This window comes from Myxocyprinus asiaticus, chromosome 13 (assembly GCF_019703515.2).
Source record: "Myxocyprinus asiaticus isolate MX2 ecotype Aquarium Trade chromosome 13, UBuf_Myxa_2, whole genome shotgun sequence".
NCBI classification, from domain to species: Eukaryota; Metazoa; Chordata; class Actinopteri; order Cypriniformes; family Catostomidae; genus Myxocyprinus; species Myxocyprinus asiaticus.
Window position 1 is genome coordinate 4,060,179 of NC_059356.1, and position 14,631 is coordinate 4,074,809.

At 37.4% G+C, this 14,631-nt stretch overlaps 1 protein-coding gene across 11 annotated transcripts in view; it reads left to right on the forward strand.

Moving 5' to 3' along the window:
* The window catches only part of LOC127450331 (gastrula zinc finger protein XlCGF57.1-like), a 296,850-nt gene that overhangs the window by 245,861 nt on the left and 36,358 nt on the right, over window positions 1–14,631 (forward strand). For 4 of the 11 annotated variants that reach the window (XM_051714351.1, XM_051714352.1, XM_051714353.1 and 1 more), the window contains exon 2: window positions 8,306–8,424. The exons of 4 other annotated variants lie outside the window; for them this stretch is intronic. Coding sequence is in view for 2 of the 7 variants with exons in the window: in XM_051714345.1 (XP_051570305.1) it covers window positions 2,127–2,208 (82 nt within the window). In the remaining 5 variants the exon portion in view is untranslated. Of the gene's footprint in view, window positions 1–1,949; window positions 2,209–8,305; window positions 8,425–14,631 lie in introns of those variants that run through there. 3 more of the 11 variants (XM_051714345.1, XM_051714357.1, XM_051714356.1) reach the window with 2 other exon arrangements.

Genomic DNA, 14,631 nt, shown 5'->3' on the forward strand with positions numbered 1-14,631 from the left:
GTGATACAAACATCAGTAAGGAGTTTCAATTAAACAGTCATTTCACTTTGAATTAAAAGAACTGACAACGAAGTAGTCTAAATTAAAAACTATTTAATCATGTGACTGTGATAGTAATATTTTGTGTCTCCTTACCCATGAAGGCCTTCTCATTTGTTTCTTTGCTTCTCTCTAGAATGTTAAGAGGAAACGTATTATATATGATATGAATTAATCTGACACTTTGTCAATAGGTACAAAATCAAAAACAGGATAGGCTACCTGATGTTCCTGCAAATATGAACTTCTCCACTCAACAGATTTTTTACTCTTGCATCAAAGCCTTTTTGAGTAAGCTCATCTAGAATATTTGGCAATGGATCAACTTATAGTGGTTTGATAGAGAATGGGACCCCCCCAAGGGAGTGTCATAAGCCCTTTACTGTATATTTTCATGATTAATTATGTATTTGCTACAGCTGACAGTAATATAGGTAAGTTGTTGTTTGCAGATGATGGGGCCCTCTGGTACAGATGAAGGAATGTAGACAGGGGCGGACTGGGAAGAGAAATCGGTCAAGAGGATCATCACCCTACCAAAAAGGTCTTAGAAGCATGTTGGGAATATGGAAAAGGCAAGAATACTAGCTTTGGTTGGATTGTTGATGACTTAGTACATGAAATGAACTTAAGCGAGCATAAATGTACAACAATAGTAATATTACCACCAATACCTCTGTGGATCTTGCCTCAACCAAGTGTTGATTTATCTCTGTTGGATGCAAGGCAAGGGAAAAAATGTTCAAGAGGTATACATAGTGAGGGAATATATCTGGTCAAAATCTGGTCATTACACACAGGTCTTTACAGATGCATCAAAAGATCCAAAGAACAGGTGGGGATTGCTTATACTATCCCAATGATGATAGTGGCGGAAGGGAAAAGGATATCTGATCATGTTTCAGTGTTTACAGAAGAACTTATAGCCATTATGATAGCTATACAAAAGATATATGATATTGGCTCAAGTCATGCTCTCATCTGTTCAGATTCTAGTTTGGCATCTGGATGCCCCACAGTCTGACACAAGACAGGATATTATGGTGGAGATCCTTCAGATCTTATATATAATGCAGCAGTCAAACATAGAAGATCAGTTTGTGTGGGTTCCGGCTCATATTGGAGTGGAGGGAAATGAGGATGCAGACATATGACAAAGCATATGCAAATAATGGATAGTAGATCAGAACTCAATAATTAAAAAGAAGACAAATAAAAAATGGCAACAGTGTTGGGATAATGAAGAAAAGGGAAGACATTTACATGCAACATAACCAATGGTGGGAAGAGGAAGGACTTCGGGTAGGAATAGAAGAGAAGAATGTATAATTTCAAGACTCAGACTGGGACATATAGGACTTAATATAACGATGCATTTAATAGGAAAACATTCAACAGGATTGTGTGATCGGTGTGGGGTCAGTGAATCTATAGAGCATGTAATAAAGCAGTGTAGAAGGTATACAGAGGAAAGACATAAGCTATTAGAAGAATTACGGAAGAAAGGAGAACAACAAATAACATAAAAGAGTCTCTTAAATCCAGAAATGGGAAGCAGTATATCACCACTAATACAGTTCCTGAAAAGCACACCTCTAATTGATAGAATATAGGTAGAAGTTAGACAAGTAATTAATGAAGGAATTGAAAAGATTATGTATATCGTATAGTACATATAGTAAGGTATAAACTGTATATATATATATATATATATATATATATATATATATATATATATATATATATATATATATATATATATATATATAATTTCCTCGCAGCGTCAGCGGTGTCTTGAGCCCTGATAGGTCCAGAGGAGGGGATTAAAGAGGGATAGTCTCTAATCCAGTGCTAACAGTAGATGGCGGTAATGCACTCAGTTTGCGAACCGCCATTAAAAAACGAAAGAAGAAGATTCTCCGCACAGAATGAGTAATGGAGAGACTTAATCTGTTTTATTTCCACAGTGATTTCATCTGTTTTATTTCTTCAGTGACTTTACCATTTTTATTTGTAGTGTTTGTTTTCGGCGGGAGAATTGTAAAACTCCAGGAAACAAGTGAAATCTGTGTGACACTGTTGTAAAGATGTTTATTAAAGAGGAGAGTGAAGATATGGCTTATCCAGAAGCATGCAGAATTAAAACCGAACACACTGACGAACAAACAGGTTGGTGTTCATTCTTCATTCTTTACATTCAGACAGTTGAACAGATTTCATGACTGTAGTTATAAAATTATATGAGCTGACAAATAATCTTTAAAACACAGACACGTAAATATATTATTATTTTTAATAATAATAATAATGATAATAATAATAATTATTATTATTATTTAAGCAATATCTCACAAGCAAGATTGCTTTTGAACTGAATAGAAGTTTTTGTTAATTTTTTCATTTATAATGTGATGCTCTGTTTTGCAGCACTTTATTTGACAAAAATAAGAACAGTGTTGTGCTTTAGATTATGCTGTGAGGATCTTTACTGAAGCACTTGATTTGATATAATTTTTTTTGCAGTGGTATGTTGAAAAGTTATTGTTCTATTTTCATCAGGGTTCCCACCCTCCTTGAAAGTCCTTGAATTTCAGACACTTCGATTCAAGGCATGGAATGTCTAGTGAAAATAGACTTAGGTCTTTGAAAGTCCTTGAATTAGGGCTGAACAATTAATAGAAATGAAAATGAAATCGCGATATGACTGAGTGCGATTATCAAACCGTAAAGGCGGGAATCTTTTTTCCAGAATCAGCGTGTGTAAATCCTTGAGCAAGGCACTTAACTCCATGTTGCTCCAGGGGGATTGTCCCTGTAATAAGGGCACTGTAAGTTGCTTTGGATAAAAGCATCTGCCAAATGCATAAATGTAAATGTAAATCGCCTTTACTGCGTCTCCCTCTTGCACGCTCGCATGTGTACTGCATTCAGCAGCTTATTGAACGCTTGTTTTTTTTCTCCCCAATTTGGCATGCACAATTCCCAATGCACTCTAAGTCCTCGTGGTGGTGTAGTGACTCGCCTCAGTCCAGGTGGCGGAGGACGAATCTCAGTTGCCTCCACATCTGAGATCGTTAATCTGCGCATCTTATCACGTGGCTCGTTGAGCGCGTTACCACGGAGATGTAACGCATGTGGAGGCCCACGCTATTCTCCCCGGCATCCACGCACAACTCACCACCTGCCCCACTGAGAGCGAGAACCACATTATAGCGACCACGAGGAGGTTACCCCATGTGACTCTACCCTCCCTAGCAACCGGACCAATTTGGTTGCTTAGGAGACCTAAAGACCTGGCTGGAGTCACTCAGCATGCCCTGGATTCAAACTCGCGACTCCAGGGGTGGTAGTCAGCATCAATACTCGCTGAGCTACCCAGGCCCCTATTGAATGCTTGTTGAGTTTAGTTTGAACGCAACATGAGCAAAGGAAGAGCATTTTCACATATTTGTTGAACTTAAAGATGTATAAACATGTTAATTCAACCCTCTACGGACATGTTGGAGAAAGAATCGTCATTGGCTAGTAAATCTTTGTTTTTACACACCAGACTTTTGACGACATGCAAGCGTAATGCAACTGAAAAAGATATTACGAAAACCGAGAAAGAGGTCATCTTCACATACTGTATATATAGTATTCATATACAGTATATGACTTCACGCAATATAGTATGCAATATACCTTGTCAATTTAATCGCATTTTAAAAATGTACAAATTTCACATTCCATCAATTTATAGGATGTAATGAAATTGTATTTTTTAATAATGACACAAGCTGTTGTCACTGTTTGAAATGTCATACACGTTTTTAACAAAACAAATCACAAGGTTGGAACCTAATAATAAAAATTAGGGCTTTCACGATTATGAAATTTTGCTGATGATTAATTGTCAAACAAATAATTGCGATTATGATGATTAATTGCCTGTTTTTGGGCTTTCACGAATATGACAATTAATTGTCATACAAATTGTCACTGTGTGCTTCATGCACACAACAAAGTAATTTATACAAATTTTGCTTGGGTCATACAATAAAACAAGTTTAAATGATTTCCTTTTCAGGCTTCAAAAGCGTATGTATGACAGTCAAATGCAAAATATAAAAATAAAGCTTAAAATAATTAAAATAATATTTTAAGTATCAAAAAATTTCTAAATAACAAAAAAAAAAAATCTTTTTTTTTTTTTTTGGAACCCAGCCAACATGTATTGCTATTATATGACCAGAGACATTTGCAATTACATAGTGGTTCAATTAAAGTGAAACGTGAAAACTTTGCATTCAGGAGTTTGGTGCAAGCCTCTGTAGACAGCGCGAACATCAGAGTGCTTGAGTAGCTGTTCATCTTCACATGCTCTCAAGAAAGCTGCTCTGGGTGAAGTCCGTGGTGCGATTCCATGAGACGTTCAGAGTTCAGTTGAATGAGACACAAACTTGTTTTCCTGTGTGCTCATGAGACACAGCATGCAGGGAAAGATGAGGCTGAATACAGCTTCTTAATCTTCTGCTTTTTATTCAGTAAAAGTATCTTGGTGCTTCGACACTACACAACTCAATCACTGGCAGGTGAAATGTTAATATTTACTAGCCAATGGCTAATAGCAGACATATTTTAGTCACATAGCGCAAAATGTAGTCGCATATGCGAGTGATTTACTCACAATGTAGAGGGCTGTAATTCGACGTGCAGATGGCGTAAATTCGCTTGCAGAGACATGATATAACTATTGCTACTGTTCAGAATTTCAGCGCAAGTGTGTGACTTTGGAGCATTCTAGTTGCTTCTTTACATTGTGCCATCTTTAACAAAAAAGGAAGAAATAGCAAAAATTCTTTGTGTAAAATTCTACTCAGCTGGAGAGTGAAGAGAAACACTTAAATTGAGAAACACAGAAGAGAGAAATTAACAAGGGCTTGGAACAACATAAGGTAGAGTAATCATGACAGAATTGTCATTTTTGTGTGAGCTATCATTTGAACTACCTGTTTACAACCCCAATTCTCCCAAAAAGTTGGGACAGTCAAGTGTTTACCACTGTGTAACATCACCATTTCTTCTAATAACACTTTGTGACCAGGAGGAGGGCGTGGCCGGGCCGTAAGGATGCACGCCTGGTGCTGAGTTGCCCCAGTCAGTGGGAGAGAGAGATAAGGAGGAGCCAGAGATGCCAGAGATGCCAGAGAGAGAGAGAGAGAGAGAGAAAGAGAGAGAGAGAGAGAGACATCCAGCCAGCCGCTGTGTGTGTGTGTCAGTGTATTTTGATAATGCTGAAAAGCAGTTTTATGTTGTGTTATGAAAGTCTTTTTGGTTGATAACCCAGTTCCCACTTCCTTCTCTCCGATGAACAAGAGGCTTGCCTGCCACACTGGTGCCGAAACCCGGGACTGGAGGAAGACGATACACGGATACACGATCCGGTGGTAATGGAGTGGTCCGCCAGGAGGCGGAGGAGCCCGCTGCTGTCCGCCAGGAGGCGGAAGAGCCCGCTGCCGTCCGCCAGGAGGTGAAGTCCAGTTCCATCGCCCGGCGTCGTGGAGGATTGCTGCACAGCTGGATGAGGACCGAATGGCGGAACCGGAGTGTTTTTTTTTTTTTCACTCTCTATCTCTCGGGCTCTTCTGCTCTCTTTCTCTCTCCCCTCTCCCTCCCCTCATCCTACTCTGCTTCCAGGAGTCGAGGAAGCAGAACGGCCGAAGGGGCAACTCCTCCCCTCCAGGAAGGGGGGGAGAGAGTACGTCAGGCCGGTTGGTTCCCCGGCCTGAATCGGGCGTTGGGGGTATGTGACGAGGAGGAGGGCTTGGCCGGGCCGTGAGGATGCACGCCTGGCACTGAGTTGCCCCAATCAGCGTGAGAGAGAGGTGCCGGAGATGCCAGAGAGAGAGAGAGAGAGAGACACGCACCCAGCCGCTGTGTGTGTGTCAGTGTGTGTTTTAGTTGAAAAGCAGTTTTATTTTATGTTTGTGTTATTAAAGTCTTTTTGGTTGATAACCCTGTTCCCGCTTCCTCCTTTCCGATGAACAAGAGGCTTGTCTGCCACACACTTATTAAGCATTTAGGCACTGAAAACACAAGTTTGTGAAGTTTAGAAAGTGGAATTTTCCCCATTCATCCATTTTGCAGGTCTGTAACTGCAGAATTGTACGGGGCCTTCTTGCCGTATTGTGCACTTCATAATGGAGACAGATCAGGACTGCAGGCAGGCCAATCTAGCACCCACGCTCTCTTCTTTCGCAGCCATGCACTTGTAATCTGGACAGTATGTGGTTTGGCATCCTGCTGGAAAACTACTTCTGAATGCGTGTAATCTCCGATCCCTCAGACTTTACTATCTAAAAAAATGTCATGCGTCTGTAATAGATATCATGACATTGGCTTGGGAATATTTCAGTAAACCTTTGTCAGTCAACACTGTTCGCTGCTGCATCCACTGGTGCAATTTAAGGCTTTACTATGCAAAGGAGAAGCCGTAAATCAACACTGTCCAGAAGCGACGACCAACTTCTCTGGGCTTGGTCTCATCTGAGATGGAAAGTAGAACTGTGGAACTGAGTCCGACGAGTCCACATGTCAAATAGTTTTTGGAAAAAATAGCTGTCATGTTCTCCGGGCCAAAGAGGAAAAGGACCATCCAAGATGTTATCAGCATCAGGTCCAAAAGCCAGTGTCTGTCGTGGTATGGGAGTGTGTCAGTGCCCACAGTATGGTTAACTTGCACATCTGTGAGTGCACCATTATTGCAAAAAGAAATGTACTCATTTTAGAGCAACATATGCTGTCATCCAGACGCCATCTTTTCCAGGGACGTTCTTGCATTTTCCAGTAGGACAACATCAAACCACATACTGCCCGGAGTACAAGTGCAAGGCTGCGTAAGCAGAGAGTGTGGGTGCTAGATTGGCCGCCCTCCAGTCCTGATCTGTCTCCAATTGAGAATTTGTTACATTATTAAGCGCAGAACACAACAACAAAGGCCCCTTAAAGTTGTGCAGCTGAAGACCTGCATAATGGATGAATGGGGGAAAATTCCACTATCTAACCAACTTGTTTTCAGTGCCCAAATGCTTAATAAGTGTTATTAGAAGAAATGCTAATGTTTCACAGTGGTAAACACTCGACTGTCCCAACTTTTTTGGAGCATGTTGCAAGAATCTGATTTGAAATGTGTATATTTAAAAAAATAATAAAAATAATTCAATACATTTGCAAGGTAAAACATCAAATAAATTGTTGTTGTAGAACTTTCAATATAGCACAGGGTGAATAGAATTTACAAATCACTCATTGTTTTTATTAGCATTGTCCATAGTGCCCCATCTTTTTTGGAATTAGGGTGGTATCTGTTAAGTATATTTGCCAAGAATAACAATGTAAATGTAAGTCAGCACATGATTGTATGCCTTGATGGGAAACAGGTGACTGAAGTGAAGGGTCGTTATGTAGGCTGTATACTAAAAGACTAAGTAAGTAAAATACAGAGTAAATGTTGTCGTGAAGGGAAGCTGGCGTTCCACGGAAGCAAAATTTGCATGTTGTAGTGTAAAAAAAGAAAACACCCCAGTGTTATTTCCTTTTACCTGTACTGTATCCTTTAAAGTTTTATTAATAAGGAAGCAGGACATGTAAATAAGTACACATTCTTAAAGAAATAGTTCACCCAAAAATGCAAATTTGCTGATAATTTACTCACCCTCAGGCCATCCAAGATGTATCTGAGTTTCTTTCTTCATCAAAACAGAATTTAAGATTTTTAGGATTTCCTTTCTGGCCTCCTCCTCTAAACAATGCAAGTGAATGTACTCCATTTTTTGATGGTCCAAAATACATATTTAGGGTGCATCAAAATTACTCCAGTCAACAAATAGAGTTCTTCTGAACCCAAACGATTGATTATTTTTAGAAACAAAACAATACTTATATACTTTTTAACTACAAATGTTCGCTTCCTTACATCTCTGTGATGTGCGCTCATGAGAGGGATGACGTAAGCTCGTTGGTAAGGTCACGTGTCACGTGGAGGAGGAGGCAGGAAGCGCATCATTGTTTACAAGAGAAGGAGCACTGTGCGAAAGTTGAATTGTCTTTTCTGTAGATTTGTATTTGTGTAAGTGTATTGTTCTGGATTCTTCAACCTTCAGAAACCCCAAAGAAAATGAAAAATATTATCTTTTCATCGATTGCCTATGCATGATCATGAGTGATTGAAGCTCTGGCTTATCACACTGAACCTGGATATCAGTACACCCCTACATTCTCTCAGATATTGGAGGGTGTACAGTGAATATTTTACACCTGAGGATTGAGGAACCATCAAAAGAAACAAAGGGTCGATATCTGAATTCATCGGCTGTGCCCGTGCTGTTTTTCCAAAGAACTCAGGTATGTGTGAAAACTTTGTCATTGTCACGCCTCCCTCAGCACTCCGCTCCTCATCACCCGATTTTTAATTCACCGCACCTGCACTCAATTCACTCACTCATCACTGCCTGCATAAATAACTCACCTTCACGCCACTTCACTGTCAAGTCTCTCACAAAGGACTCGCAGTGTTTATTTACCTGTCTGTATTTGCTCTTGATCTTCGTCGATATCTGTTTATTGCTTACCCTGTTGTTTCGCCTTTTACCTCTTCAGTTTGTGAAGCTTCTCTTCTGTGATATCACCTGTAATGTTTTTTATTATTATTATTATTATTATTTGGAAATAATTTTTTATTTTATATTGTTTTGGACTGTTTTGGTTTGTGAACGGCGCTTGGTCTGTGCTCTGTGCAAGTTTCTCTTGTAAACAATGATGCGCTTCTTGCCGCCTCCTCCACGTGACACGTGACCTTACCAACGAGCTTACGTCATCCCTCTCATGAGCGCACATCACAGAGACGTATGGAAGTGAACATTTGCAGTTAAAAAGTATATAAGTATTGTTTTGTTTCTCAAAATAATCAATAGTTTGGGTTCAGAAGAACTTTATTTATCGACTGGAGTCGTGTGGATTATTTTGATGCACCCTAAATATGTATTTTGGACCATCAAAAAATGGAGTACATTCACTTGCATTGTTTAAAGTAGGAGGCCTGAAATGAAATCCTAAAAATCTTTTGATGAAGAAAGAAACTTGGATACATCTTGGATGGCCTAAGGTTGAGTAAATTATAAAAAATAAATAAATAAAAAAATATTTTTGGGTGAACTATTCCTTCAAATTGGTATTTCTCTGTGTGGTCAGAGCTGCTTTTAGGAGTTAGCGTGAAATCAAGTTAACAAAAAGGTGAGCGAGATTAAGCCTGTTGTACACTGCAAGAAGTTCTTCATTTGTTCTAGATGACTTTTTTATTAGTTGTTTTGTTTTCTTGTTTTTTTAATAAAAATGTCCAAAAATCATTTAAAAGGTACATTTACTTGAGCTACACTGCACAAAAGATTAATATTTGTTTTCAGAGAGATTTTTTTTAACTTGTTTTAAGTATAAAGTAATAAACAAAAAACAAAAAAAAAAAACTTACATTTGGAAAAAATGTATTGAATTAATATACTAATATTAATAATAAATTAATAATAACTAATTTCGTAGCAGCCCTCTACGGACACATTGTAGAAAGAATCGCCATTGGCAAGTGAATTTTTGGTTTTACTCGCCAGACTTTTGACAACATGTAAACATAATGCAACTAAAAAAGATATTAAGATAACTGAGAAGGGGGAATCATCATCATATCAGTTTTGATATTTATAATTTCACACAATATAGTATGCAAGATTGTACATTTTATTTTAATATTTCGCTTTTGATCCTTTTAATCACATTTTAACTTGTGTACAAATTTCACATTCTGTCAATTTATATGATGTCATGAAATTGTATTTTTAATAATGATACAAGCTGTTGTCACTATTTGAAATTTCATACACATTTTTTAACAAAATTTTCACAAGGTTGGAACCTAATAAAAATAGAATTTATAATAATATTACAAAAATAACAAGTTATGTGGCACAAGCCAATTTGTTAATTTTTTTCATATTTATAGTGTTTTCTCAAGTTAAAATATTTCACAATGTATGATTGTTCCTTTTAAATAGTTATTAATTTACACATTTATTACACATACTACATTACTAAATTTTGTAACATGTTTATATGCACTTGTACGATTTACATTAAGTTTGTGAATAACAGAAAGGTTTTTAAAAGAGACATGAAATGAAAATGGGGTGCCTGGGTCTCGTCTGTGGATATAAAATACACAGAACCAAGCAAAAGGAAACTTTTAGTTGTAAAATGTGTATGACTTGCTTGTACAAATATTTATTGTACACATTCTCAAATTTAAATTTATAAGCTCTTGAGGTTTGCAACACTTTTACCTTCTAACAGCAATCATGACAAATCCGGACCCACTGTAGCCAAATACGGTCAATTCCCTTCAGGGTGCGCTCACGAGACACAACAGGCTGTCAAAGATGTGGCGGAATCCAGCTTCTTAATTGCCGGCTTCTTATTCAGTAAAAGGATAGCGGTGCTTAAGGGGGTCATGACATGGCTATTTTTTTAATTATTTTAATATGTTCCTTGAGGTTCACTTATAATATTAGTAAAAAAAATAAAATGAAAAATCACAAAAAACAGGCATATATTTGAAAAACATGATCATTTCCCACCCTCATTCTGACCCTCTGTCAGAAACACTTGGTTTTGGCGCAGCTTCTCCTTTAAGACCTGACCATAAATTCCCATTGCTCTGATTGGCTCTCTGCTCTTGACTAACCTGCTCTCTGTCATTGCCATCTCACTGCTCACCGCTACTGTACAGGGCTACGGAAGTGATAAGGTTAAGTTGTGGTTGATGTGTTGTTGTGGAGGTAGTCAGATGCAAGCGTCTACACAGTGTGACATCACAATGTGGATTAAGTAGAGAATGAGTCATTTTGGCAGCTTGGTTTCAACTAAAGGTCTTTTTGGTCTGAGGAGGAAATTTTGAGTTCTGAAACTTACAGTATGTTTTTATAGTACAATGACCTCTTATACAGTATGTCAAGGAAATGTAATTCCTCATGTCATGACCCTTTTAAGTTCTTCTTCGACACTACACAAATCAGTCGTGGCTAATAAAATACTTATTTTAGTCTTATAGCGTGAAAATTGGTCACATATGCAAGTGATTTACTTGCTATGTAGAGGGCTGCATAGGCTCCTATACAAATCAGTGTAGGCTATGCATTTACTAATAATTGCTAATTAACTGTTAATTCATTTATCTATTTTATGCGTTTATATTTTAATTGAATAAAACAAAGTCTCGTTGTATACTGCATAAAGTGTAAGCATTACATCATTAAAGGAATAGTTCTCCCAAAAATAAAAATTCTCTAATCATGAACTCCACCTCATACCATGCCAGATGTGTCTGACTTACTTTCCTCTGCTGAACACAAACGAAGGTTTTTAGAAGAATATTTCAGCTCTGTAGGTCCATACAATGCAAGTGAATGGGTACAAAAATGTTGAAGCTCCAAAAGAACATAAAGGCAGCACAAAAGTAATCAAAAAAATTTCATTAGGATTACGTGCTACATAGCACATTGTTATGGCACCGGCCTATTTTAACTTAGTTAAAGTGCAGCTGTGCATTAGGACTGTTGCGGTTGCAATTTTTTACCACCTTTTTTGTTAAGGGCTAATTTCCACCGGTGAATGGTGTTATAGGGTGGTTGAAGGGGGTGAGGGAGGGGTGCATGCAAATTACCTGTTTATTACAGATCAAACTTTAAAAAGTGCATAATTGAACACTCAGTAAAAATTAAACCCTTTGTGAAATATCACAAAATACCCAAAATGACATAAATACGTTCTGACATCGTTTTGCAATGGTTTAACATTTCTGTCAGTTATTGCGCCATACAGCCTATCTGATATGTCAGTAACATGTAGCCTTCACATAAATGGTGAAAACTATAACAGATTGTCAGATTCTGTTAATATAGCTAAACTCCTTTATTAACCATGAATAAATACCAATAAACAGCTGGAAAATCATTAAATAGAAAATATGATGAGCAATAAACAACACTGCAAGATATTACCAATGCACTGACAACATTTTGAAGAGAAACCTTGTTGAATAAAACCTTGTTTGTTCAGATGATCCAGTCATGGTATTGTGAGGATATTTCCAGTCTAAGCTGCATGTTGTGAGATGAAAACTCTGATCCCCGGTAAACTGAACCGGTTTTTTTAATCACCAATTTTCAAATGCGTCATATATAAATGAGCCTTAATTGGCTATATCAACAACATAAATGTAATATTATTATTCAAATCTGCAATGAAGTGAATGCACAATGGAGCTTGACGTTTATATAGAGCGCATAAATGGGCGCGAGCCCTCTTTTTCATGTTGTCATGTTATCACTAATAAACTCTCCTGTGTGTGAGTTTGTGAAGCAGTTTCGTAGGGCTGTTCGATACCAGTAATTTGGGAATCGATTCCGATTCCTGGTTTTGGAATCGTTGGAATCTATTACAAGTGTCGGTTCCAGACTTATTTATTTGATTCTTTTTTGATTCCGAATAAAACCTGGAGGCAAAGTTAAATCTCATAATAAATAGCTTACTACAAAGCGTTCTTTGCACTGTTTATAATAGCATGAATGACATTTACTATTAATAGGTCCTTATTATGTGCCTATTTTACACAATCAATGACTTATTTTTTTGCCCTCAAATGCAACCAAAATATAATTTGAATATTTTATTGAGCTCTCTGAAAAGTGCACATTAGGACATCCACAACAAAATAAGGTACTTCAGATGTTGAAATAAAATGATACAGATAATAATATAAAACGTCACACACAAGTGATCATCAATCGTTTGATTACAGCTTATTTTTCAGTTTAATCAAACTCAAAGTACTTACATACCCATGACTTGTTTCCAACTGTCCGTGCTATCCGCGGTTTTCTTGGCTACAACTTCCACAGTTGTAATGAAAAATTCTGTTACAGTTAACTGAGATAAATGTTAGTAAGGGTGTTGATGTGTAAGGTTCTCTTTCCCTCATTAGTGCTGATGTTTCACATGATGGTTGAACTGCTCCATGGTACTTTAAAATAGCAAATTCTCATGTAAAATTCAAATGGGTCGCATGCGCAACGATATCGATGGAAGCCCGAATTAATCGCACATGTGAGCCGCTCTGCGTTTGTCACCAGATCTCGCATTTTAAGGAGTGCCCGGTTGACACATGCGCACGGATAGCAGAGCACAATTTGGCTTCACAGACCCCGCTCACATCCTTGTCCCACATGAAAAGTGTATTTAGCGTTCATAAAGTGAAATGAATGTAATAAGGTTGCTTCATGGCCTGATGGAAATGCGTACGGATGAGGCTGACATGAGAGTATTAAAATAAAGATACATCTTAAATACATTTCTATATTGATATTTACGCATTGTATCGCTAACATTGGATCGTTGATTATTGGATCGATGAATCGTTACACCTAATCCCATGAGATAAATCTGAGGGAAGTTTGAGTTCATGTGCATGTATTTCAAAAACTACCGAAAATAGTCTTAAAAGCACCATTTAACCTATATTGTAATTGTCTGTTACCACTCATGAGTTCTTGTTTAGAAAGTGGTTTAAATTATAATGTACAGTTATTGTCCACTACCTTTTGTACACTGAATAAAATGTCCAAACAATTCACTTCAGTTTTATTAAAAAATCCACATTGTTGTACTGGTTTACTTCATACAATATAAAAAAAAACAAAAACAAAAAAAATATATATATATATATACACACACACATTTTTAACATGTATTTAACATTTTTGTTTTTGAATTATTAATTACTATTTATATAATTTTAATGTAAAATGTAGGCTAATTAAAAAATAAATATATGCCAAAGTTTATAAAACACTGTAAAAATGTTGAGAACGAGTAGAGAAGCTTTAGATTCTCGCTTTTATAAGTGCAGATCATTTAAACTTTAACATAACGATTAATTGATGTGAACTGGGAAGCTGACTCAACTCTGCGATCTCCTTGTTGCAGACTTGTGTTGTAACATCAGGGAAGTTGTTATTGTATGCCAATTTACTGTCACAAATTTGGCATGTTACTTGATTATTAGTTTAATCCAAAGTAAAATACCGGCAGACTATCCAGGTCTGGAAAGCAGATGTGTTGAAGAGCTTGTGTGATTGCTTCATACAGATGAACAAACGGAGCGGATTTGACTCGGAGTCAGATTGATTATTGTTAAGATGCAGTCATTTTATAATAATTTTGTAAATTGTATTAGTGCTATTAGGCTTCTGAAATGTGTAGTTCAATGGTCGAGGAAATAAACAGTCAACAGGTTTCCCCGGAAGGAATCGACTCCAGCTTTAGAGGGTTCTTGGCCCCGTTTTCGCAGTCGGCCCACCGGGAAAAGTCCTGGTTCTCCCTATGGCCAGTGCGCCCCTGACTAAGGATCTACTACTTTACTATACTCATTAAACAAGATTATTTCAGGAATTTATTTAATGTTTTCACAAAGTCTTTTATGTAAGTTGATATATTTACGTCACTTGC